The 25,177-nt window shown below is 41.9% G+C and overlaps 1 protein-coding gene and 1 long non-coding RNA gene across 8 annotated transcripts in view; one reads left to right on the top strand and one right to left on the bottom strand.

Moving 5' to 3' along the window:
* Positions 1-25,177, bottom strand: part of SIK3 (SIK family kinase 3) — a 245,081-nt gene that overhangs the window by 29,573 nt on the left and 190,331 nt on the right. For 5 of the 7 annotated variants that reach the window (XM_017523349.2, XM_017523354.2, XM_017523352.2 and 2 more), the window contains exons 5-13: positions 23,344-23,468; positions 22,381-22,504; positions 4,402-4,520; positions 3,731-3,841; positions 3,341-3,484; positions 2,847-2,924; positions 2,631-2,740; positions 1,395-1,548; positions 973-1,128 (exon numbers count right to left, since the gene is read on the bottom strand). In XM_017523349.2, coding sequence (XP_017378838.1) covers positions 973-1,128; positions 1,395-1,548; positions 2,631-2,740; positions 2,847-2,924; positions 3,341-3,484; positions 3,731-3,841; positions 4,402-4,520; positions 22,381-22,504; positions 23,344-23,468 — 1,121 coding nt within the window. The remainder of the gene's footprint in view (positions 1-972; positions 1,129-1,394; positions 1,549-2,630; positions 2,741-2,846; positions 2,925-3,340; positions 3,485-3,730; positions 3,842-4,401; positions 4,521-22,380; positions 22,505-23,343; positions 23,469-25,177) is intronic. The other 2 variants (XM_037736656.1, XM_017523355.1) reach the window with 1 other exon arrangement.
* Positions 1,561-7,400, top strand: LOC119470333. Its single transcript, XR_005199218.1, has 3 exons — positions 1,561-2,316; positions 3,937-4,554; positions 6,827-7,400. It is a non-coding gene; the product is annotated as an uncharacterized LOC119470333 (long non-coding RNA).

A 25,177-nucleotide genomic window follows, 5' to 3' on the forward strand; every position in this document is an offset into this window, starting at 1 on the left:
CCACAAACTGTTTTGTTACCAATTCATGACAAAAACCTTTCAGAAACTTTTAGCAATTTAAAAAAATAAAAAGGAACTAAATTAAAAAAAAAAAAGGCAGAGTTAAGAGTGGGAGAAAAAAAATAAAGAGAAACTTTTAGCAATTTAACAGACTAATTTTGTCTGAATTCAATAAAAAATTTAGCCTTGTATTTTATATGTTTTTAAATTTTCATTTTTCTAAAGACTCACTTTCACTATATTTTACAAAGGATGGATTAAAGGAGGGAAAGGGTCCTCAAAGTGGCACTGCCCTAAAATATCTCCAAGGGTTACGGATATAGTTACTACCCAATCTTACGGTACTATGAGATTGAATGAATAAATGAATGAACCTATGACAGGAAAATAACCAGAAATAAACAGAATCCAGGGGAGATGAAAAATCTCTGCATGTGACCATCATATGAAGGAGATGTGACTAAGAGAAAAACTGACTAGGCTACAGCTGCGGAAGCAAATCATCAAGTGATCCAGGTTGTGCCAAAAATGTGAGGTGGGATTTATCAATGGAGAAAGTGTTGGTGAGAAGGCAATTTTGGAAGCCAGTCTAGAAACTAATGAATTCGAGGGCACTTTTGCCTTCTGGCAGGGAAAGGTTGCCTGGGAGAAGGCCGTGAGTTAGGCTGCTGCTACCTGGCCCAAGCTGGCAGGAGTGCAGCTGGACTTAACCAGGGTACCTGTGAGCGCCCACTGAAGAATGAGCTCTGCAGGAGCACAGTTCAATGTAGAAATAACTCGGCTAAGTAAGTCTGCCAAAACCAAACTGTGGAAAAGTCTACTGGCCTGAAGAAAATGGGCTGGAGCATCCTAAGTTTGGAGAAAGAGGAAATTTGGACATGTAAGTTGGCCCTGGGTTTCCAACCCTAGGCTCATAACCTCTTTATCAAAAGCCTCTGAAGACAGTAAACTGGGCTCTGTGCTGCTACTCACTGGTGTCATGGTGACAAGCGGAGAGGGTCCCCGTGGGCGCTTCAGTAGCTGCTGGGCATGCAGTTGGATGTTGGCTCCTCCATCTGATGCTCTCCGGCCAAGGGGGCCCATTCCATTCAACAGCTGTAGCGTGGGCGGCTGTAGGAGAGACTGCTCCTGCCAGGGGCAGAATGGGAAGGACGGACCATGAGATGAGAGGCAGGTGGGGAGAAAGGGGCAAGATACTAATCTATGGAAATGAAGGGAGCCACAGGTCATGACGGAGATTAGAGAATGCTTCCTTCTCACCCGAGCTGCTTTGCAAGAGAAATCATCTTTCTCTATAAGAAAACCCTTAAGTCCTAGGGAAGGTCCCTCAAAGCCTCTCAAAGGAAGCTCAAGTCTGTTTCCTCTGGAGCCAGCCCTCTCCCATATCTAGGTACCTTGTACTCAAGTTGCCCGGTTGGTTGTAAATTTTGCATAGGCAACAGGTTGTGCATGAAGTTCATGTTAGGGGCCACCTGCAGGAATGGAGCCTGTGGGTTGACTCCAGGAAAGCCAGGTAGGAGCTTTTGCAGATCTTCCATAACTTCCGTGCTGATAGGAAAGAGTGACAGAGAAGTTGGGTTAACATTCTTACTCAAAAGTGCTTATATCTCAAAATTGATGGCATTGCTATGTTCAGTACAACTTACTGTATTTTATTTATTTTCTTCCTAAATTTAGGTTTCTCTCTAAGATCCTAAAGCAAAGCAAAAGCCTACAGTGTGGAATTTAACTCTCTGCTCCTTTACTGTTTGGATGAGAGACTGCTATTCTTTACTAGCCATTCATGTCAAACCAAGGGCTCTGAGCCAAGAGGAAATACCGGCACCAGTCCAGTTCAGGTTTTCAAAGCCTGGACGTGAACACCAAGTTTCTGGAGAACATGGGTCATCCACTAAGATAATGGCTCCCTGAAGTAGCAACTGATTCACTAGGGAAAGAATGCAATTCCTCTTGTCAGTGCTGATAGGACAGATAAGTACTAGATGTACAGGGATATCTTGCTACAATGGTAGGTTTTACAGCATACTTTAAAAATAAGAGATCTTGCCACTAATAGAGTGACTCAGGGCTCCACCCCTTTGCAGCTGACATATAGTCTGTGGAGCCAGAATGCTCCCCTATTGCCTGTTTGATCATACGCTGAGAACAAGAGACCTAAGGCAAGCACATCAGCAGGCATGAGAGTCTTTTTTGGAAATTCAGTGGGAGAAAAGAGACATTTATAAGAAAACCAGCTTTGCCCTGAGTTGACCTCTCAGGAGAATTCTTGCCACAACCTTCCCTTCCTACTCAGCAAAGAAAATATCCAGGAAAGAGGTAAGCCTATTTTAATGTTGAGAGTCTTTAACTATGAAACAAACATGGGGCAAGCTAGCCTTCAGTCCATTTTTTTCCAGTGTGCAGGCAGCAGGAAACACCATGAGAGAATAATTTGGGAAAACACTGTGGGAAACTGTTGAGTTATTGGATTTTGGATCCTTATTCATTTAAATTTTAATTGTCCACTTGGCCACTGGATTAGAGCTCCTCTGGGGATACAATGTAATAGGAAATATGCCATGGTAGACACTGAAAGTCAGGTGACAATTCTTTGCCCCGGTGTTAATCAGGGCTGCTGGCCAGATACTCACCGTGGGTCAGCCACACCCACTGTGTGCCGCCTCATGGACAAATAGCGCACCAATGCTTCAGGGGAAGGCTCTTCACCCTCATCACTGTCCAAATTCAGTGTCCCATCCGGCTGAGGTGGAGGGAAACACCATCGAATTAGATATCAGAAGGAAGGGAAGCAAGGATACGGCAAAGAAAGTGGTTTCAGCTGACAATTCCCACAGGCTGCTACTTGCCTCCACAATCTGGTTCTCTGGGTTGATCAGCTGCACCTGGGGAACGCTGATGTTCATAGTGGTACCTGCCTGCTCCGCCTGGAAAGCAGTACATACATATACGTGCATACCTTTAACACTAGAGAGAAATGATGAGTCTTTCCAAGTAGTCTTGATTGCTAAAGTCTATGTTTCCCTGAGTACTAAAGGCTTTGGTTCATCTGCCGTTAGAAGTCACAACAAGGAAGCATCCTGTGGAGAGGATAGCATCGCCTCATGATTTGCTATTTCTTTAAAAAAAAACAAAAGGCACAGCTATTGTTGCTCATCCCTCCTCTCTGTCAAAAAAAGGTTCAGATCTTTGATTGGCCTTTGACAAAAGAAGAGATGACAAATGGGAGACAGAGGTAAGGAAGAGCAAGAAGCTCTCATGGCTTAGGGTTAGTGAGCAACAGCTAACCTTTACCCCCCTGGTGTTACTTGTCCTGAACTAGGTCACTGGAGTTATTGCCCACCTGGATATTGACTGGTGCTTGAAAGGCCATGGCTCGGGGCATGCTAGGAAGTGCTCCGAGACGCAGGGTTTTATGTCTCTTATGTCGATCACACAGCAGGCTGTAGATTGCACTATAGTGATCATAGGCATCTGATCTTAATGACTACCAAGAGAGAAGGGAAAAGAGTACAAAACCCTGGTGAAATGGCATGTTGATGACCAGAACCCTTTCAGTAATAACATTAGCCAAAGCACCTTCCTTCCTTCTGTCCAAGGCCCAGGGAGGGGCAGAGGAAGAAAAACAGGAGGGAAAAAAAGGCCCAAGTTCCCAAGAAGGAGAAAAATGGAAAAAGCAGGTTAGAGGAAGAACTGCTACCTCCCACTTTGTTCTCCACTCCTTCAGAGATACCTGCAGTGTCCGCTCTTTGTCCAGTCCCATGTCCTCCATAGCCAAGAGGACATCCTCATTCAGGGGGTCCACCTGTCTTTCTTCCTTTAGTTGCTGGCATTCAGCTATTAACTGTAACATAAAAAAGGGGAAGCTGTCAACCCCCCAATTAACCACATCGATATGGCACAGCATATATAATGACCAAACTGTTCTATGCCCTCTAGCTTGGGATGCTTTCTGGCCTCAGACAAAGTCTAAGGAAGACAGCCTTGAGTGATCAGCTTTGAACAGATAACATCCCGCTGTCTCATGAGCTCCCTGGAGTACCTGGGATGGTCACAGTGGTTTAAGTAAAAGCATGCTACAGAAGCCACTGAATTGAGCACATTAAGACAAGAGGAAGGTGACATCCCCATCGTAGGTAAGCTGCAGAACTGCAGGCTGTACTATGTCAGAAGCCAAAAACAGACGATAATTTGGGGGCACATGGTAGGGAACCCGGATAACTATTCTCCAACAGTTCAACTGGTTGTTCATTCCTTCTTGCTTGCTTCGTGTGCTGCTTTAGCGTTACACAATAGTTTCTTCCCAGTGTCCGCCTTTTCAGGTCACGGCCTAATTACAATTACATGCAAAGGAGGCTGCAGCAGCTTCAGAGGAGTTCCCTGTGGCAGCGGTTCCCGGCTCACCCTGTCAAAGTTGGGATCGGCGTCCCCTAGCTTCATCCACTTGTGCTTGCAGATCTGCTCCATGGAGAGGCGCTTATTGGGGTCTAACACCAGCATATGACGGATCAAATGCTCACATTCTGCAATGGACAAACAGCCTGCCTTCAGTCTCTGGTGAGCAGAGGCACCAGGGGAGCAGAGGAACCAGGGGCAAAGTCAGCAGGGAGGCTCTCCAAATCCCTGCCTCTCATTTTGTCTCTCTTGCTCTGTGATCCTTACCTATTCTGTTGCTTACTCCACCAGAAGGGGCTAGGCAAAGGCAGAGAGAGGTGGAGAAAAAGAAACTCGAATGTGGTAGTCTGGTTAATGCCTTCACCAAAAGTCTGAACGGAAAAGGTATGGGAATAATCCATGGATTTCATTTATTTCTATTATGTATGGCTTCACTTAACACAACTAATGAAGAACAGAATAGCCTCTAAAGAGATTCAGTGTCTTACAAGGTTCACAAAATACTCAGTTCTATCCTCCTAAATGTACCACCATGTGCATACTAATGCTTTTGGCTTAGGTGTGCAATACTGTTCTTCAAAACTCAGGGAATTTGAATTTCTGATGGCACAAGGTGTGTGGGGAAAGAGCCACAAGTGACTTCTCTCCTATGCCCTGGGATTCAGCTAGCCTTATTTATCATTTTCTCAATGTTATTTAAACAGTCACAGGTATGTAAAACTGAGCTGTGAGCTACAGTTATTCAGATCAACAGAAATTTTTCTCTGGGAGCTCATATTACAGATTATATTGCAGAAAGAACAATGGATTCACAATCAAGAAACCTATATTCTGATTTCAAAAACTACCATCTATTTCTAAGTTTTCTCATCTATAAATTGTGGGCACTGAGGGTGATGTGGGAGTAAGAGTTGTGATGAAGGCAGTGATGATGATACCAAAACAACAGTATTAATGCATCTTCTGAGCATTTTACAATGATTATTTCCGCATTTAATCTACACAGCAATCCTAGGAGGGAATATACTATCATTGTTCCCATTTTAGGAATAGCAAAAACTAGGCACCAGAGAGGTAAAGAGACTTGTCCAAGGTCACATGGCTATTAAGTCAGATTTCAAACCAGACAGCCCGACTCTTCACCTGGTAGTCTTAATTACATGTTACACTGCCCCTGTAGTGCACAGAGTTGTTGGGGGATCCAAATTTCCCAACATTAATTCAACATTGAACCAGTAATTCAATGTCTTTATCCAAGCCATCATCATCTCTGGCTTACACCACTACAAAAGTCTCCTACCTGGACTTTCCGCTTCCATTTTCACTCCATTACAATCTATTTTCCATCGAGAGGCAAAAGGAATTTTTCCAAAGCATACATTTGGGCATATCACCACTTTGTATTTCTCCAGCCTCTTCCCATAACCCTCAGAATGAAATCCAAAGTCCTGGGCCTACAAGGCCGCTACTTTTTCTCTTTCTCTTTTTCTCTCTCTCTCTCTCTCTTTCTCTCTTGACAGTCTTGCTCTGTCACCCAGGTTGGAGTGCAGTGGTACGATCTCGGCTCACTGCAATCTTTGCCTCCTGGGTTCAAGTGATTCTCCTGCCTCAGCTCAGCCTCCCGAGTAGCTGAGATTACAGGCATGCGCCACCACGCCTGGATAATTTTGTATTTTTAGTAGAGACGAGATTTCTCCATGTTGGTCAGGCTCGTCTCAGACTTCCGACCTCAGGTGATCCGCCTGCCTCAATCGACCTCCCAAAGTGCTGGGATTACAGGCGTGAGCCACCGGGCCTGGCCTAGTTTACTCTAATTTTAAAAGATAATACAACAAAGTTCCTATATCGAAATGATTTCTTACATCAGGCATTAATCTGTGGTTGCTTTATAATTAAAAGTATATTCAAATGCAGTGTACATCTGAAAGACTTCTACATTCTTATAAAGTAAACGTCATCTACAATATTAAGCTTGATTAAAATTCTGTTTCCAGAGTAGTAAGGCTACAGCCACAACCGTAGCAGCCCCTGTATTGACTATAACTGTCATTGACACACATGTTTATGGTCTGCAGTTACTTAAGAGGAAAAAAGTGTTCTTAATTTAGGAAGTTGCTGAAGACTTCTGTGTAGGGAGAAGCCTAGGACCAAACTGTTGTTAAGGCCTCTAGATGGCACTCTCCTGTTTTCCTTTGGTTTCCACACACAATTTTAGTGCATAAGATGACCAAAGCTGAATGGTGTTCAGTCACAGGCGTGCTTTAAAACAGATTTTTTTTTCAAGGCAATTTCTTTAAAAGCAAGCAAGCAAGCAAACAACCAAAACCAAAACCAAAACACTACCATAATAATTCCGAACCAGAAGATATATCTAGTTCAATTTCAGGATCTTGAACCCTCTATTTGATCATCCTTAACCATTATTTGGCCTCAGATGCCTTGAAAATCAAGGATGTCCTAAGAAGCTTGCTACAGATCCCCCAGATGTCTACAGACCCCAGATGAAGAACTCCTGGTTACAGTGTCAAGGGCAAGAGCTTTTTAATCTTGTCCATCCTATATAACATCCAATGTGCCAAGGAACAGAAATCTAACATTTTTCATATGTGGCACAGATGGAAACGATGACAAAATGCAGAAAGCTAGAGTATCGTCATCAACTCATAATTCCTAAGTGTCATGTAGTTCATTAAATTAAATTCAGATGAGATTTAAAGACACCATTCTACATAAAATGTGAAAACAGGGTGAAAATGAAGGGAACAAATGCTCTCAAACCTAAGAACACAATCTTAATTTGCGGTAGCTTTGTGTTTTTTCAAAAAAAAAGAACACAATCACCCACAGGACATTCAATTTACAAGTGCGGAAAGATGGAGCCCTCGTGTCAAACAAAGCATCAACTTTTCCTGATGCCAAGAAGGACTTTATTTTATTGTCTAAAAGGGCCCTATTGGCCAGGCATGGTGGCTCAAGTCTATAATCCCAGCACTTTGGGAGGTTGAGGTGGGCAGACTGCTTGAAGACAAGAGTTTGAGACAAGCCTGGCCAACATGGCAAAACCCTGTCTCTACTGAAAATGCAAAAATTAGCTGGGTGCAGTGGTGCACGCCTGTAATCCCAGCTACTTAAGAGGCTGAGGTACAAGAATTGCTTGAACCCAAGAGGCGGAGATTGCAGTGAGCCAAGATTGTGCCACACCAGCTTAGATGACAGAGCAAGACTATGTCACAAAAACAAACAAAAAAAGGGCTCCATTATTTGTTCCCTCCCAAAAGGCAGAGCCTCTGATACTAAATGAAACTGAACCACTTTGGGCAATGCAGGAATACGCTGCTCTGCTTGTGTGTGCCAGAGAAGCAGCTTCCCTTCAGAGCTGCTTTCATCTGCTCCATGCAAGACGCCAAGCAGTCTCCGCAGTGCGAGTCACTGTGGGCCCATGAAACCTGATCTGCCAAGAGAATGTTAACCAGAGGATGTGCAGCACAAGCCTTGCCCCGCTGCGCTGCGAGGCATTTGGATGACTGTGGAGCGAGAGCTGCTGTATGAGCAGGGTCCTAAAATGGGAAGACCTTTAAGTTGAGATTGCCAGTGTGAGTCCCTATCTGAGAAGGCAACATTTTTTTTTTCTTTTTTTGTCCTCGATAATAAATTTCTCTAAGTGGTTACAACAAACCAAAACAAGTCTTGGCAGATAAGTCTTTTCCATAAGTCCTGTGGATTTGACTGAAAGTATTAATGTCCCTTTGGCATACTGAGAGGGCAAAAATGAGAGAAAGATACATAGAAAAGAGTAAAAAAAATAGGGAAGAAGAGAAAGATTAATAGAGCAATTCATTCAACAATATTATTTAATAATTGCTAAAATTTATTGAGCATTTATAGGCAAAGTGCTAAACCCTTTAAGTCAATTTAAGCATTTGCATCACACACCAACCCCTGTTACTATTATCTCAATTTTATAGAAAAAGGAATTTAAAATCAGAGAAGTTGAGAAATTTGACCAGGTAATAAGGGGCCAAAGCAGGATACAAATTCTGGTCAGTTTTACTCCAAGGAGTTCTTAACCTATATGGTCCCTAAAGTAAACACATTATTGGTATTCTAGGCTATGAAAACAAACCAAAACAATTCTCTCCCTGACAGATCAAAATGCCATGTCATCTCCACAGGTTTCATCATGACAGAATCACCCACAAATGAGGTTAGTACAAAATGGACCAGGCAAATTGATGGCCAAAGACCAATAACTAGCTGGAAAACAGCTTTAAGGGGAGATGGCAAGTTGGATGGATTGATGAGGCAGGGACCTAAGAACATCTAAGCGGGGAGGGTTGTCTTCTTAATAATTTTGCTGCTGAGGATTAAATACATGGTGGCAGAGCAAACTTATTTATGTACTCTGTAAAAACACAAGGTCACAAAGACTATGATAGAAGGCTTGAAACAACAGGCTTCCCCAGTCAAAGATCAAAGATAAGAAGAGATAGGTAAAAATTTGGGGAACCAGATCATCAGACTCTTCAGGCTGATCTTGTGAAGGAGGGAAAGCCAGCTGTCCCTGAAACCCTGCATGTGACACCAAAGAACAGAACACAGCAAAACAATCCTTTCCAGCTCTGTGGTGAGCAATGGCATAGAAGAAACTGAGTCATGGATTCTTTCTGGCCACATAAAGCTGCTTTGAACTGGTGGAAACAGAAGACATCTGTGTGCCAGAAGGCATGGGAAGGCATTCTTGTAAGGAAGGAAGTGCATGCTTCGTACAGGTGCTCACAAGAAGGGGATGGTCTAATTTCTTATGTGCTTGGTCCAGTCAATGATGGGTGTGCTCAAAGGTAATTTCAAAGAACTTAGCTCAAGAGTTTTACATTTCCAACAATTTAAACAAACTTCTCAATAATGTTTACTTCTTAGTAATGAATTGCTTGTAGTGCAATTCTGACTTCAAAGAGGGTTCTATTTTTTTAAATCTCAAAATCTGAAAAGGGAACAAAAATAAACTGGCCATTAAATCTCTGAAACATGTTTCTATGAAAAATTAATTATTTGACAAAAACCTTTTAAAAGTTAAATGACATTAAAGTATTTTTTGTTTGTTTTGTTTTTGTTTTTTTTGAGACGGAGTCTTGTTCTGTAGCCCGGCTGGAGTGCAGTGGCTTGTTCTTGGCTCACTGCAACCTCTGCCTCAAGCAATCCTCCTCCCTCAGCCTCTCGAGTAGCTGGGACTGCAGGCATGTGCCACCACGCCCAGCTAATTTCCTGCATTTTTAGTAGAGACAGGGTGTCAGCATGTTGGCCAGGATGGTCTCGATCTCTTGACCTCATGATCCGCCCGCCTCAGCCTCCCAAAGTGCTGGGATTACAGGCGTGAGCCACTGCACCCGGCCAATGACATTAAAGTCTTAAAGTTTTTAGAACAAGGATACTATGCAATACACTGCCTGATGCTGTTACCCACTCACTCTGTCCAGCTCAGGTACCAGCCTGGGGGAGAAGTGATGCTATTATAGCAAACAGAATAAGACCAAGGGATGGCTGCAACGGCAATCTCAGGATGGAGCCACATGCTCTGAGAAGAGTCTATCCCCATATTTTAGATGTTCTCGATTTAACAAATGTTTGTGACTCAGAGTGCCTCTTTAATGCTGCCTGCCTTTTCCTAAAAGAAAAACTGCACAAAAAACATGCTGTTTTTCCTCATGAAAAGAAAATAAAGTCTGTTATAACGTCCTGATCTCATTATAACATGGACGGAACAGTGTGATTATTTTGCAGCGCTATGTTCCCTGCAGAAATAAGTAAAAAGTAAATCAATAAGAAACCAGGGGTGTTTTTTGTCAAGATACCTACTTTTGATTAGAAGCCGGCTAGAGTTAGGAATCTTCACTCTGCTTGTGAACTAGGCCCTAAAAATGATGTTTTATTAACATGCTCAAGAAATCCTGTCAATGTCAACTTCTAGCTAAGGTCAAACTTACTTATTTTACATAGTCATTATTTTAAAATCTAAACAAAAAGACAAATAGTCCTCAAAATAAGACATTTGGGCCTGGCACAGTGGCTCATGCCTGTAATCCCAGCACTTTGGGAGGCCAAGGCAGGAAGATCACTTGAGGCCAGGAGTTCAAGACCAGCCTGGCCAACACAGTGAAACCCAATCTCTACTAAAAATACAAAAATTAGCCAGGCATGGTGGTACGTGCGTGTAATCCCAGCTACTCAGGAGGCTGAGGCAGGAGAATCACTTGACACTGGGAGGTGGAGGGTGCAGTGAGCCGAGATCATGCCATTGCACTCCAGCCTGGACGACAGAGCGAGACTCTGTCTGAAAAAAGAAAAAGGTGACATTTGTATGTATAAATAACATATACTAAATGTGCTAACCTATAGATACATTCAGAGATTGTATAAATGTTAACTATAATAATACAAAATGCAGGGGCTTTGTTGTTGCACTAAAGTTTTGTTATTTTGGATATTGCTAGAACAATGGTGGTGTAAGGATTGAAATGCTTTTATTCTATACATTAAATTTTGACACATTACTGCTACAATAGAAATAAACTTTTCTAAATACCAAGTTAAAGAACTGGTTATTTTTAAATTATTTTGAGATGGAGTCTCGTTCTGTTGGCCACACTGGGTGCAGTTGTACAACCATAGCTCACTGTAGCCTCGAACTCCTGGGCTCAAGTGATCCTCCTGCCTCAGCTTCTCAGTAGCTGGAACTACAGACATACACCACCACATCTAGCTATTTTTTATTTTTATTTTTTAGAGACGGGGTCTCACTATGTTGCCTAGGCTGGCTGCCTTGATCTCCTGGCCTCAAGCAATCTGTTGGGATTACAGGTGCATGCCACCATACCCAAAAAGGATGCAGTCAATGCCACAGTTTTACATAAACAAAGAAAATACACAACCTTGGGACTTAATATATGACAGTATTGACTGTAGTAAGATCTCACTCATAAAAAATAAGCACTGAGATTAGCTTCTCTTGACACAATGGCACTAAGAAAAAACTGTCATGTTCTGAGTCATTGATTTTCTGTTGTTGTGGGGAAGAAAAATGGAAGTCCCACACATCAGTAAAATTTCAAAAACAATATTCCAACAATAAGAGATCAGAAAAGAAAGTGAAGAATTATCCATTTAACTACAAATTCCAACCCTAGTGGTTTCTGCAAATTATTATAATCAGAATATGCTGGAATAGAAATAGCTCTTTCCATCTCTAAATTCTGTAAGACACTTCCAGTGACTGAACATAGAGGCCATAGGGAGATGGCTTGGGGCAATTTAGCAAATAGACACAGCGCCCATAAGAAAAATTTCTATTCGGAATCAGTACGCATGGGCTAAGAGGCTTTTCTCTTCAGTTTTAACAAGTTTATCAATCTGAGACAGACCACGAAGAAAAAGTTTTGACCATGTATATTCATTTATTAGAAAAATAACACCAATTTCTTGAATTTCCTTATTTTCAATCAGTTTTTCTAGGTGGGCATGATGCTGCCAGAATTAAAATTCAGAAATAGAAAATCCTGGCCTAAAGGGTAGGGATGCCAACATTTAACTCTAGTTCAAACCTGAAAAAGCCCTGGCTTGCTATACTGTTTTACAAGAAGCTGTCCATTTTGTGGTTCACATTCAAATATCTTTTGAGTCCTGGTGTCAGTCATTACAGTGTAAGAAAATTCTGCCTCCGGGTCCAATACAGAGTTCCTGCTACTCGTTTTTCAATAAGTAATCCAGATGCAGACAAACATATCCATTCCAGGATGCGTGATCCTTGGAGTAACTTACCAAATATGTTATTGGGAATGAAAATACAAACACACATGGTTAGACGGTCTCTGAAGTCAGACTGCCAGGGTTCAAATCTCAGCTTTGCACCTTACTAGATATGTGTCTTGGGCATGTTATTTAACCTTACCCATGCCTCAGTTTTCTTATTTATCAAATAATCTCTCATATAGTCTACCTCACACAACAGCTTACCTTAGACAGTTGTTTTGAACATTAAATAAGATAGTGCAACAGTGCCTTGTATACAGAAAGTGGTCAATAAATGCTATTATCCAAATCTCTGGAGTCCTTCCATTTGGAATATCCTCCTTTTATTTTTCTACTTAGGACTGCCATAAGCCAGGAGACAGTTGGTTTGAAAAGGCTAATAATAAATAGGGCAGTACCAATATTTATCTACTGGTTTTTAGTTATGTTAGGTCAAATCATGGAAATGAACACGGCTGGCCTATTTCACTCTGAAGTAGTTCTCACCCCTTTTCGGACATCAGTTGTGATTTCTACATTCACTGGCATGAAAGCACTACATAGATTTTTCTCTCTGGTGGTGCAGTATGTCTCAAAAGGTAGGAGAAAACTGCTTTGAGGACTCTCAGCTCCTCAATACATGGAGATTGGTGGGTGGTGAGCCCATTTAATTCATTGCCCCATTCGTTCTAAACAAAGTGCTTTTAGCCAAGCAAGACGCTGTGTGGTTCTTGATGAGTAAGCCAGTCAGGGCAGAGTTGCTTGCCTCTAAGTAGAAGCTTTTTGGCAGTAGCTGCAGGGTACATTCTCTATCAGAAGCATTATGTAAGCCTGGGTCTTGCATCCCCAGTGATAAAATGCTCATGCAGTATTACAATTAATTAAGTCACAATGAAGTCTAATCAATGAAGACTCAAAAATATTGTCCACAGGAGATCTCTATCCGCTCACTAACGCTGCAGTTTGTTCACTGTAAATTAATTTTCCTTCAGTTAAATAAACGATCGTAGTATGTCTGTAGCAGGTGGTACAACAGGAGACTCTGGTAAACTAGGCTTAAGTATGTTTCTGATGGTTAAAAAAGATATATTGAATGAATCTGGTGCTCAAAAAACTTAAGTTACTGGCATCCATCGGTGGAAGGGGAGGTCAGAGGAAACGCCTGCCAACACATGAAGCCAGGTCAGGTTTCACCTTCCACAGCAGATCAAGAAAACAGCAAGTTTCAATTTTTAATCCTTCTATAATTTAGACTCAGGGTTTTATCAAGCTGATCTTTGGGATGCTCTGTGAAGTTTAATCCAAAAACACTGGCTTGGATCAAACTTATTTTACTCGAGGCATAGAAAACAAACTCTGTAGTAGATCAAAACACCTTTTTACACCTAAAAGTCATTTGACTTGGTCACCTTCATAATAACCCATATAACAAAAGTACATAAAACCATGGTTGGGTATGGTGGCTCATGCCTATGATCCCAAGCATTTTGGGAGACTAAGGCAGGCAGATGGCTTGAACCTACGAGTTCAAGACCAGCCTGGGCAACATAATGAAACTCTATCTCTACATTAAAAAAAAAAAAAGGCATATAAAACCAAGTGGTTTGATGAACAATTTAGATCATGTTAACAATATAATACAAGAGTCTGGGCGGGGTGTGGTGGCTCATGCCAGGTGTGGTGGCATGCACCTGTAGTCCCAGCTATTCGGGAGGCTGAGGCAAGAGCCCCGGAGACAGAAGTTGCAGTGAGCCGAGACTGCCCCACTACACTCCAGCCTGGGAGAAAAAGAATCCATTAAAAACAAACAAACAAACAAGAGTCTGATATAAGATTCCATAGTTAAGTAGTACTGATTCAGTTTTTTATTAAAAATCACTTACTGAATGTGAATGTTTATGCCCTACCAGGGGCTGTCAGGTTTTATGGAAGATACTGCTGCGGAAAACACAGTTCTGATAATCAAGAGGCTTACACTCTAGTGGGGAAAGGAGGAGATATATACATAATTATAAAAACCAGGTGGTATAAAATCAACCCAGCCTCAAATAAATCCTCAAATTAATCCTCTTTTAAATGTATATCACTGTCATTCCAACTTGAAAATATATGTCTTTAGTACGTCTCAGGATGCCTATGAAAGGAAACTTGTAACAAACAAACAAGACCAGGCATAGAGATATCCACTAATTGTGAGGATACTTCACTCCACACATTATTGACAATAGAGAGCAGTTTAGAATTCTTGAGCTGACTACGTCTATTTGCAGAGCATGGCCTCCCACACAGCTGTATGTAGCTACTCTGGAATTCAAGTTGGCTAGAAGCAGCTAAATGGTGGGGCCTTTACCCTCTTGTCTTCCACTATACCAGCTCTGCTGGAGTTTCTAGATCCTTCAGGAAGAAAAACAGATAAACTCAGCTCAAGCCTATGACGACAGCTGAGAAAAGGAAGGATCTTGTGCTTAAGGACGTCCCTCAACCACACTATCTCCTGTAATACGGCAACAGCAGTTGGCCTGACAGGCTGAAAAGCAGCCGGCACTCCCCTCCATCAGAAGACTATGCTCCAGGTCTACTGAGATACAGCTGTGCCCAGAAACAGGCGGTGCAGCAGAAAAAGGGCTCCAGGACAGACTCTAAACTTCCTTCACATGAACCTGACACTTCTTGAAGGTTGTCTAAGCTAAGAAAAGCCGAAACAACCCATGAATTCATCTTCTGCTATGCCTTATCCTTTTGAAGTATTCTCTGAAAGACCTTGGGATTTAGGCCTATGACATTCGGCAATGCCAAGCACATGTATGTTACCAAGGGCCGGAGAGATCATAGTGGTAATATGGCAATTATCTACTCATTTCCTACCCTGGCTGTTTCTCATTTTCTGTACTAATCTTACAAACACTACAGAACTGGGATTAAAGAGTGACTAGGTTTGGGATAATCCTGTTGGCTTTCTCTGAGTCTTGAAGCTTTCAGGTTAACTTACATCATCTTACAAATATGAGTTCTAAGCAGTTCGACTGCAGTTTATTTCTAAGCACTAACAGACAATGTGCCTAACAGCATGCTTAGCCGTTTTCCAGGACCCCCTATCTGAAGCCGGCTCTGGGAAGGGTTCAGTTAAGAATCTCTTGCCTTGGTGTGAGGTGGTGGGGGTGGAGGGTAGAAGAGATTCAAGTTGCTCACAGGAAACACTGTGGACATTGGAAAAGTAAAGGAAGTGGTTTGTTTATCTTGCTCTTTTTGCGACAGTATGGTGCAATAAAACAAATAGTGAATTTGAATACTGACTTAGTTACTTATTACCAGTGTGGCTTTGGCAAATTAACTAATTTCTCTAAACTTCAGCTTCCAAAACTTCATCAGCAAGATGATAAGATATGTGCTATTACCAATTCTAAGATATAGTTATGTAGCTCAACTTAGATTAAGTAAAAGAAAATAATTTAGGCTGCATATGCTGGCTTCTGCCCATAATCCCAGCACTCTGAGAGCCAAGGTGGGAGGACTGCTTGAGACCAAGAGTTCAAGATCAGACTGGGCAACGTAGTGAGACTCATCTCTATGAAAAATCTTTTTAAAAAAATTAGTTTGGCACAGTGGCACAGGCCTGTAGTCCTAGCTACTTGGGAGCCTGAGGTAGGAGGATTGTTTGAACCCAGGAGTTTGAGGCTGCAGTGAGCTATGGTCACACCACTAGGCTCCAGCATGGGTGACAGAACAAGACCTTGTTGCTAACAATATAAAAATTGAAATGTTTTAAAAAAGATATATTGGCTGGGTGTAGTGGTTCCCACCTGTAATCCCAGAACTTTGGGGGGCCAAGGTGGGTGGACTGCTTGAGTCCAGGAGTTCAAGACCAGCCTGGGCAACATAACAAGACCCTGTCTCTACAAAAAACTATAAAAATTAGCTGGGCATGGTGGCATGTGCCTGTAGTCCAAGCTACTCAGGAGGCTGAGGTGGGAGGATGGCTTGAGCCTGGGAGGCGGAGGTTGCAGTGCGCCACGATCTTGCCACTGCCCTCTAGCCTGGGCAACAGAGTGAGATCCTGTCTCTAAAGAGTTAATTAATTAAAAAAAGAAATTATTTTATAAACTCAAAAGCCCTAAACAAATGTAATTTCTTGATATTACTACTGACATTATGATTTGGATAAGACTGTACTCTCTAGAGGGGCTTCTGGAGTCAGCATTTTAACAACCCTAGGCATTCATTCATTCATTCAACAAATATTTACTGAGTGCCTAACAGAACCCAGGTACTGTCCAAAGCCCTGGGAACACAGCAGTAAACAAAAACCAAATGCTTATTATGGTCAAGTGGTGATGGGAGATGAGGAGACAATAAGTCATGTGAGGTAGTGCTAAATGCCATGAAGAAAAAGCAGAATTACAGAAACAGAATGAGGGGGGAGCCAGAACAGGCCTCTCTGAGGGGACCTGTGACTACATAAGGGAACCAGAATGTATGTGCTTGGCAAGTCTGAGAAACAGCAAGGAAGGCCCTGTGAAAATGGGAGCTCAGAACTGGAGGTAAACAGTAACAGGAAATGAGATCAAGGAAGGGGAATGACAGCTGTGCCTCGTAGGCCGTAATAATAATAACTCCTTGAATTTTATTCTAAATGTCAATGAAAGCCACTGGGGGTGGGGTGGTTTTCAGATTTAATATTTACTAAGTCCTGCTACACACCAGGTCCTATGCTAGCTCATTGACTGTTGTGAAAAAGACATCTTTCGTCTGTACTTTCACTAAGTTCAGTCTGGTGTGGAAGACATACAATGAAAGAAGTAATTGCAATACAAAGCTTGGTAAGTAACATGATAAGAGAAAGTTTAGAGACAAGAAGGGTGAATAGAAATTATCTAGATTCCTATTTCTATCCCATCTTTTTTAATTCTAAATTCTAAAATACAGGAGTGGGTGGAGTGGGGTGGGATAAGGAAGATGTATTCTCGGCAGTGGGAAATGCTCCAGAAAACAGAACTTGTTCAGAGAACTAGAAGAAAATCAGGGGGACTGTTGGGAGAATGGAAGCTATGGCTGAAGAGATAGGCAGGAGTTGGGTTTTAAAGGTGTTTCTATGTCATTGTTTTTGAAATAGCAGACAGGAGATCAAGTTATTAAGTTGAAATCAGTGTTTTTTTAAATGGAATAGAGTAAAAGATTTTGGAATGCACTGTACATAGTAAGGGTAAGTTTTGCTTTTTTAAAAACAAATTCTTTGTTGGCTGGGTGCAGTGGCTCATGGAGGTCAAGGTGGCTTTGAGAGGTCAAGACAGGAGGATCACTTAAGGCTAGGAGTTCAAGATCAGCTTGGTCAACAGGGTGAGACTCCATCTCCATAAAAAATATTTTAAAATTAGCCAGGCATGATGGTATTTGCCTGTAGTCCCAGCTAGTTGGGAGGCTGAGGTGGGAGGACTGCCTGAGTCCAGGAATTGGAGGCTGCGGCAAGCAATGATCACATCAGTGTACTCCAGCCTGTATGACAGTGGTCCCATCTCTTTAAAAAAAAAAATCTTTTGTTGTCAGCCATGGTAGTATATGCCTCTAGTCCCAGCTACTTGGGAGACTGAGGCAGAAGGGTCACTTGAGCCCAGGAGTTCAAGTCCAACCTGGGCAATATAGCAAGACCCCATCTCTAAAATCAGGCAAACAAATCTTTTGTTCATTTGTATCCATATATGTGTGTTCTGGGTCACAGTATAAGATATATATTTTTTCTTATCATAGCCAAACATGTTTGTAAGCCAATGCTTGCCACCTTATGGAGTAAACTTTACCTTAGAGGCAATGGTAAAAAAAAGTTTCATGCTAGAAAATGGTAAAATCTGATTTGTGTGTTTATGTAAGAGAGAGAAAGAGAGTAAGAGAGTGTGTATGTGTGTATGGTATGTTTTCTTTATTTTTGTTTGTGTTTTGGAAAGATTACTCATGCAGCAAAGTTGAGAATAGATTAGAGGGGGACAAGACTGGAACCAGGAATCCATATAATTGGCTATTGTTTAACTGAGGCAAGAGAAGATGATTAGTATGGTATTGGAGGTGGCTATAGGAATGGAGGGTTGAATTGACAGGATTTGGTAACTGATGAGCTGTGGCAATGATGACAGAGAAAGCATCAAGGCTTATGCTGGCCTTGGTCAGATGGTGATGCTATTCACTAAAGCAATGAATATAGAACAGAGCACATCTAGGGAGGGGGAGTTAAGTTCATTTCTGAAGATGTTTCCACTGATCTGATGTGAAGCCAATGGTTAGCAAATACTTGGATATGCAGCCCTAGATCCAAGAGGAGAGGTCCAGGCCAAAAAGTTAACTGAGGACTGATCATCACAGTGATCAATGAAGCTACTGGCTCCAGAAAGATGCTGTAAAGATAAAAGATCTAAAGGATGAACAGAGAAAAATGACTCTGGTAGAGAAGACTGAAGGGGCTCCCAAAGGACAGGAGGAAAACTGGAGAATGTGGCTTCTCAGAAGCAATAAGAAAAAGTGTCTTAAAATGTAATGAGTGACTCAACAGTAAGAAAACAAACAACCTGATTTGAAAATGACCAAAAGACCTGAAGAGACACCTCAACAAAGTATATAGATGGCAAATAAGCATATGAAAAGGGGCTCATCATCATACATTACAGAAATTAAAACAACAATGAAACACTACTACACACCTATGAGAGTGGCAAAAATCCAAAATGCTGACACCACCAAATGCTGATGAGGATGTGGCGCAACAGAGGCTCTCATTCATTTCTGGCAGGAACACAAAATAACACAGCCACTTTGGAAGAGAGTTTTCTTATAAAACTATCCATGCTCTTACCATATGATCCAGGAATTGCACTCATTGGTATTTGCCCAAATGAGTTAAAAATTTATGTCCACGCAAAAACCTGCACGAGGATGTTACAGTAGCTTTATTTATAATGGTCAAAACATAGAAGCAACCAAGGTGTCATCAGTAGGTGAAAGGATAAATTGTGGTACATCCAGGTAATGAAATATTATTCAGTGCTAAAAAGAAATGGGCTCTCAAGTCATGAAGAAACATGGAGGAATCTTATTGCATATTACTATTTGAAAAACACCAATCTGAAAAAGCTACACGCTGTATGTTTCTGGCCACATGACATTCTGGAAAAGGAAAAACTTGTGGAGACAGTGAAAGGATCAATGGTTGCGGGGGCTTAGGGAGAAATGGATAAACAGAGCACAGAGGATTTTGGGAGCAGTGAAACAATTTTATACGACATTATAATAGTGAATACATGTCACTATACATTTGTCAAAACCCACAGACTGTATAACACTGAGAGAAAACCCTAATGTAAGTGATGGACTTTGGGTGATAATGCATGTTCATTCATTGTAACAAATGTACCACTCTGGTGGGGAACATTGATAAAGACAGGGAGTTTGAGACCAGCCTGGACAACTTGGCAAAACCCCATCTCTGTCAAAAATAAATAAATAAATAAATAACAAAAATTAGTCAGGCATAGTGGTATATGCCTGTAGCTCCAGCTACTTGGGAGGTTAAGGGAGGATCACTTGAGCCTGGGAAGTCAAGCTGCAGTGAGCCATGATGGCACCACTGCACTCCAACCTGGGCAACAGGGCAAGACCAAGGGGGGGGGGAAAGGAGGGAGGGGGAAAAGGAAGGGGCGGAAGGGAGGGAGGGAGGGAGGGAGGGAGAAGAGTTAACCACTGCTTGGCAGTGATTAAGAAAGAGACTAAGGATAGGCAGTTGATCAATAATGAGATCACTGGTGACCCTGGCCAGGGCAATACTGAACCACTTCTCTGCTTCCTTTTATAGTAAGCTGGAAAGAGTGTGTCTACTTCCTTTGTCTATTTTCCTTCTATTCCTTTTCTGTTGCAGCCACATGATTTAGGCTTTGCTTCTGTCCCTCTGCCAAAAGTGTACTTCAGAATCATTAATGATCTTGGAAGGCGAGCGAGGGAGGGAATAAAAAAGAAACAAAATCATTAATGATCTCCACGTTTCTAAATGCAGCATTCAGTTCTCAGTCCTCTTACCTGACTTGGCAGCTCCTCACTCCCTCCTCCCTCCTCCTGGGAACAGTTTCTTCACTTGTGTCCTAGCACAGCAGGCCCTTTGGCTCACCCTACCAGCCACTCTTACGATCCCTTTTCACCCGCCTCATCTCTAAATATCGGTATGTTCCAGAGCTTAATCTGTGGACCTTTTCTCTTCTCTGTAACCACTATCTAGAAAGTGAGCTCACCTCGTGGCTTTAACTATGATCTATATACACTGAGGATTCCAAATACACATCCCTAACCCAGAACTCATTCCTAAATGCAACTGCCTATTCAAAATCTTGATGCTGATGTCTGATGTGCACCTCAAACTTGACATGTCTGAAATATGTCTCTGACATGTAAGTATTCTTCCCCAGTCATCCCCAGCTCAGTTAGCAATAAGTCCATCTTTCCATTTGCTCCGGACAGAAACTCTGGAGTCTTTCTTTCGTATCAAATCCAACACTAAATGTTATTGGAGCCAAACTGCCTGGGTTCAAATTCTGCTTCAGCCACTTGGTAGCTGTGTTATCTTGGGAAAATTGCCTAATCTCTGGCTTCAGTTTTATCACCAGTAAAATAATAATCTTATGTATCTCATAGGGTTGTTACTATTTGTGAAGTGCTTTGAACAGTGCCTGCCACACAGTATGTAGCATCTCTTGAATCCGATCACTTCTTACCATCTCTACCCTGACACCCCAGACTGAGAACCAGCCGCCAACATCTCTCATCTGGCTATTGTAAAAAGTCTCCTCCTAAGTGGTCTCCTTCCTTCAGCCCTTGTTCCTTTCAACCTACTGGCAACATAGCAGCCAAAGCGATCTTTTTTAAACAAAAGTCACTGCATAATTTTTTCACCTTTTTAGTATGTTTGAAATTTTTCATAAGACAATTTAGAAAAAACAAAAGTCAGATTACATCACTCCCGTCAAAACCCTTCAATCCTGTACACTTCAGTCAGAGTAAAATCTAAAGTCTTATGCTAGCTTGGCCCCAAAATTAAGCTCCCTCTTACTTCTCTGACCTCATCTCTCTTCCTCATCTCTCATCGCTCCTTTCTTCCAGGCACGCAGGCCTCCTTCCTGTTCCTTCACTCAGCCATGCTCCCTCCCCGCAGCCTCTGCGCTGACCCCTCAACAGCCGGGGGGGGGGGGGTGGTGCTCTTCCCCTGGACTGCACAGTGTTCACCTTCACCTTCTTTCAGCCTTTGCTGAAAGGTTACTTTCTCCATGAAGGGGTTTCATGTAGCTTACCACCCACTATCCTAACTCCTTCTCTACCGTATTTTTCTCACAGCATTTAGCACTATCTTATATACTATGAAGTCATCAGTTCGAAGGAGACAAGTTAAATCTACTCCAAGGTTCACCTCTTTATTCTAAAATGCAATTTCCATGGGCTCGCACTTGGTTGTTAAACCCAGTGGACACATGTTCTTCCTTAAAATGAAAACAGATGATTAAGCAAAACTATGTGACTTTTTGCATTATCTCTAAAATGTTCCCTTCTTATATGCAAATAAATGTTGATAAAATACTGCTAATTCTGGGTATCTAGTATCTATTTTCAATGTTAAATTTTTCCATGACTTAGCTCTTACTATCCACTTATTAAAGAAATTTTTAAATTGATTCTGGAGGACAAAGAGCACAGAAATAGGAAATAAAGCAGTAGCAAGACTAAGATGCAAAGCCTCCTTTCTCCTTGGCATTTAAAACCACACTGCAATGAGAACTCAATAAGGGGAAACATCCTGAAAAAGGGTAGGAGGATGACAGAAGTGAAACAAAAAAATTTATTTCATTACTGCTATGCCATGGGCCTACTGAGTCTTTACATACATTATCTCATTTAATCTTTAAGTAACTGCAGCCCTCACAAAACTCTCAGCCAATTTATAAATGAGGAAACTAAAGCTCAGACAGACTTAGGGCCCAGATTCAAACCCGGGTAGCGCTATCTGATGCTAAAACCTGTGTACTGCACTCTGTTTCTACAGAACCTTGCCTCCTGGAGGCATCAGGTCAGCAAGCTGGAGTTAAAAAAGGTTATAAGTAGGCCATTTATACTCTGTCACTAAATTCTGGGATAACTCAGTGGGTCTAACTTTCACGAACCCATTCATAGCTGTGTGGACTCTCTTACCTGTGGACATAAAAAATGGGATGCGGAACTTTCCACTCAGCACACGGGCCCGCAGATTCTGCAGTGTGCTCCCATCAAACGGCAGGGCACCACACACAAGCACATAGAGGACAACTCCAAGGCTCTGCAATCCAAACAGAGAGGATGCACAATTAATCCCAACAGAGGAAACAAAAACCACCACTGTAGTGTGTGTATGCAGATGATGGTGAGTCATGCATAAGGTTATGGAACAAACTTTTTCTTCTATCTTAGAACAGTTAACAATCTTCTTTGCTTCTAGGCATTAATTTAGGGTAACATCCTGAATTTTTCTCAGTACTCATTCTCTGGAGATAAAGTAAGTGGCCACAGTAGAAAGAATCTCTGTTCTTGGCAAGGGCCCCCATTCAGGCTGGCCCTTGGTTCTTTTGCAGATGCCAAGGGGAAATTTGAAATCTGTGTCTCAGTCCATAACGTAAGTATTGAAGGAAAGACTGCACAAGCAGGCAGGGCACGGTGGCTCACACCTACAGTCCCAACACTTTGGAAGACCAAGGCAGGAAGATCACCTGAGGTCAGGAGTTTGAGACCAACCTGGCCAACATGGAGAAACGCTGTCTCTACTAAAAATACAAAAATTAGCGGGGTGTCATAGCGTGTGTCTGTAATCCCAGCTAGTTGGGAGGTTGAGGCAGGAGAATCACTTGAATCTGGGAGGTGGAGGTTGCAGTGGGCCAAGATTGCACTGATACCCTCCAGCCTGGGTAACAGAATGAGACTACGTTTCAAAAAAAAAAAAAAAAAAAAAAAAAAAAAAAAAAAAAAAAAAAAAAAAAAGACTGCACAAGGAATTGGGACCTGAAAGAACAGGTGACCAGGATCTCAATTCATGTGTATCACATGTACCCTCCAGGATGAGAACAACTGTCATCAACCAAGGGTAGCTAAAGCTGTGGGGTATAAGAGAAGGCAGTTACCTACCCAGATGTCCACTTTGGGCCCATCATATTCTTTTCCTTCAAATAGTTCAGGTGCAGCATAGGGAGGGCTGCCACACCATGTCTTCAGCAGCTGCCCAGGAGTGAAGAGGTTACTGAAACCAAAATCTAGAAAGGCAGGGTGACATAATTAATATTATTGTAACCTTTTATTGTAACTGAGCAAACACTAGTCTCTAGTCACTAAAGATTCCAAATCATTAAGTGTGAATATTAAATGCAAAAAGAGAACACTTAGAAACCACATAGCCAGACACTTAAAAAATAACAGTGAAACAGAGATACAGATGAGCTAAAATACAAAGATAAACATGATCAGTTTATGTCAGCAGAAATGGTACAGCTCCCTTCGTAAACCTAGGCAGAAAAAGGCGAATGGTACTTGTTCCTTTAAGAATGCAAATGAAACTGGATGATGTTAAGACCACATTAGAATCAGGAAACACATGTAAGCCTATTCAAGTAATTCACACCCAGAATTTCTGTGTTATTTTTACTTCTTATGACAAACACATCTATGACAATTTAAAAACTAGACAGTGATATTAATTATAATTAAGGTAGTTTATTCAAAAGGAAGAATATACGATTTACTTAAAATTAAAATGTAAGCAAGAATGTAAGCAAGAATGCTTACATTTTAATTTTAACTCCCCTTGTGCTTCAATTTCCCTTCCTTCTTCTCTCTCCCTCCTACTGCTGTAAGAGGCATTAGATGGGAGGTAGAAGGGATGAGTCTTTGGGAGACACACTAACACAATGAGCAAGGACGGCCAGCCAAAGGACTGAGTCTTTGGTGTAGAAATGCTGTTATTTATGTATGCATGCCCATGTGACAGGCTAGAAATCCCTCACGCCCCAGGTACACACCATGCTCCCTGCAATCACAGCATCTGAAAATGCTAAGTACCCACCTACTCTCTAAATTCTTCCCTCTCTTTTCTAGTTTTATTCTTGTTGACAACTCTCCTTTTGCTACCTTCTATAGAAGGTGTTTTCCAGCAAGCTCTGCTGATTTTAACTGCCTCTCCTCACTGGATGTTTTCTCAGGGCTCTCCTTTGATCTCATCACTTCCACTAGCATTTGTTTGGGGATAATTCCCCAAATTTATATGTCTGGCCCTGGTACCACTCTTAAGTTCCTGGCATGAATCCCCAATACTTGCTTGGGAAGAAAGCCTCAACCCCACCATTTTTCCAAAGTCATACCTGTGCTTTTAGTGCTCCTATCCTCATTAGTGACATTACCACCCGTGTTACTAGAAACACTGCAGTCATCTTTAAATCCTGTCTCCCTCTCATTTCCCAGCTCAGGCTGCTAATACAACTCTCACTGCTTCAACTCTGTGTGTCTTGAATCCACCTCCTCTGTTCTATTTCCATTTCTGCCACTGTAGTTCATACTCTCATCATCGCTAGCTTAGACTGATGCTATTGCTTACTTCCTGTCTATTTCACTTCCCCCTAAGCCATGCATTCATAGCACAATTACACAAACCAGAGCCTGTTACCTCGCTGCTCAAAAACATGGGCTGGCTACCTTCTACTTACAGAAGCGTCTTCATCTCAGCACTATCATTTAAGGCCCTTCACAACCCAGCTCCATCCAATCTTTCCAATTTATCCCCGGCCATGCTAGCATCACTAGACCATTCACATCCTGTGTTTACATGCCTTCCCTATGCTATTTCCTCTCTGTGTCATGCCTTTTCCTTTCTTTTCCATCTTCAAAATATCACTCATTTTCAAGGCCCAGTCAAATATTACTTCCTATATGAGGTACAGGAACTGATTTCTACCAGAAAACACCATGTCAA

This window comes from Cebus imitator, unplaced genomic scaffold (assembly GCF_001604975.1).
Source record: "Cebus imitator isolate Cc_AM_T3 unplaced genomic scaffold, Cebus_imitator-1.0 Scaffold28, whole genome shotgun sequence".
Lineage (NCBI taxonomy): Eukaryota > Metazoa > Chordata > Mammalia > Primates > Cebidae > Cebus > Cebus imitator.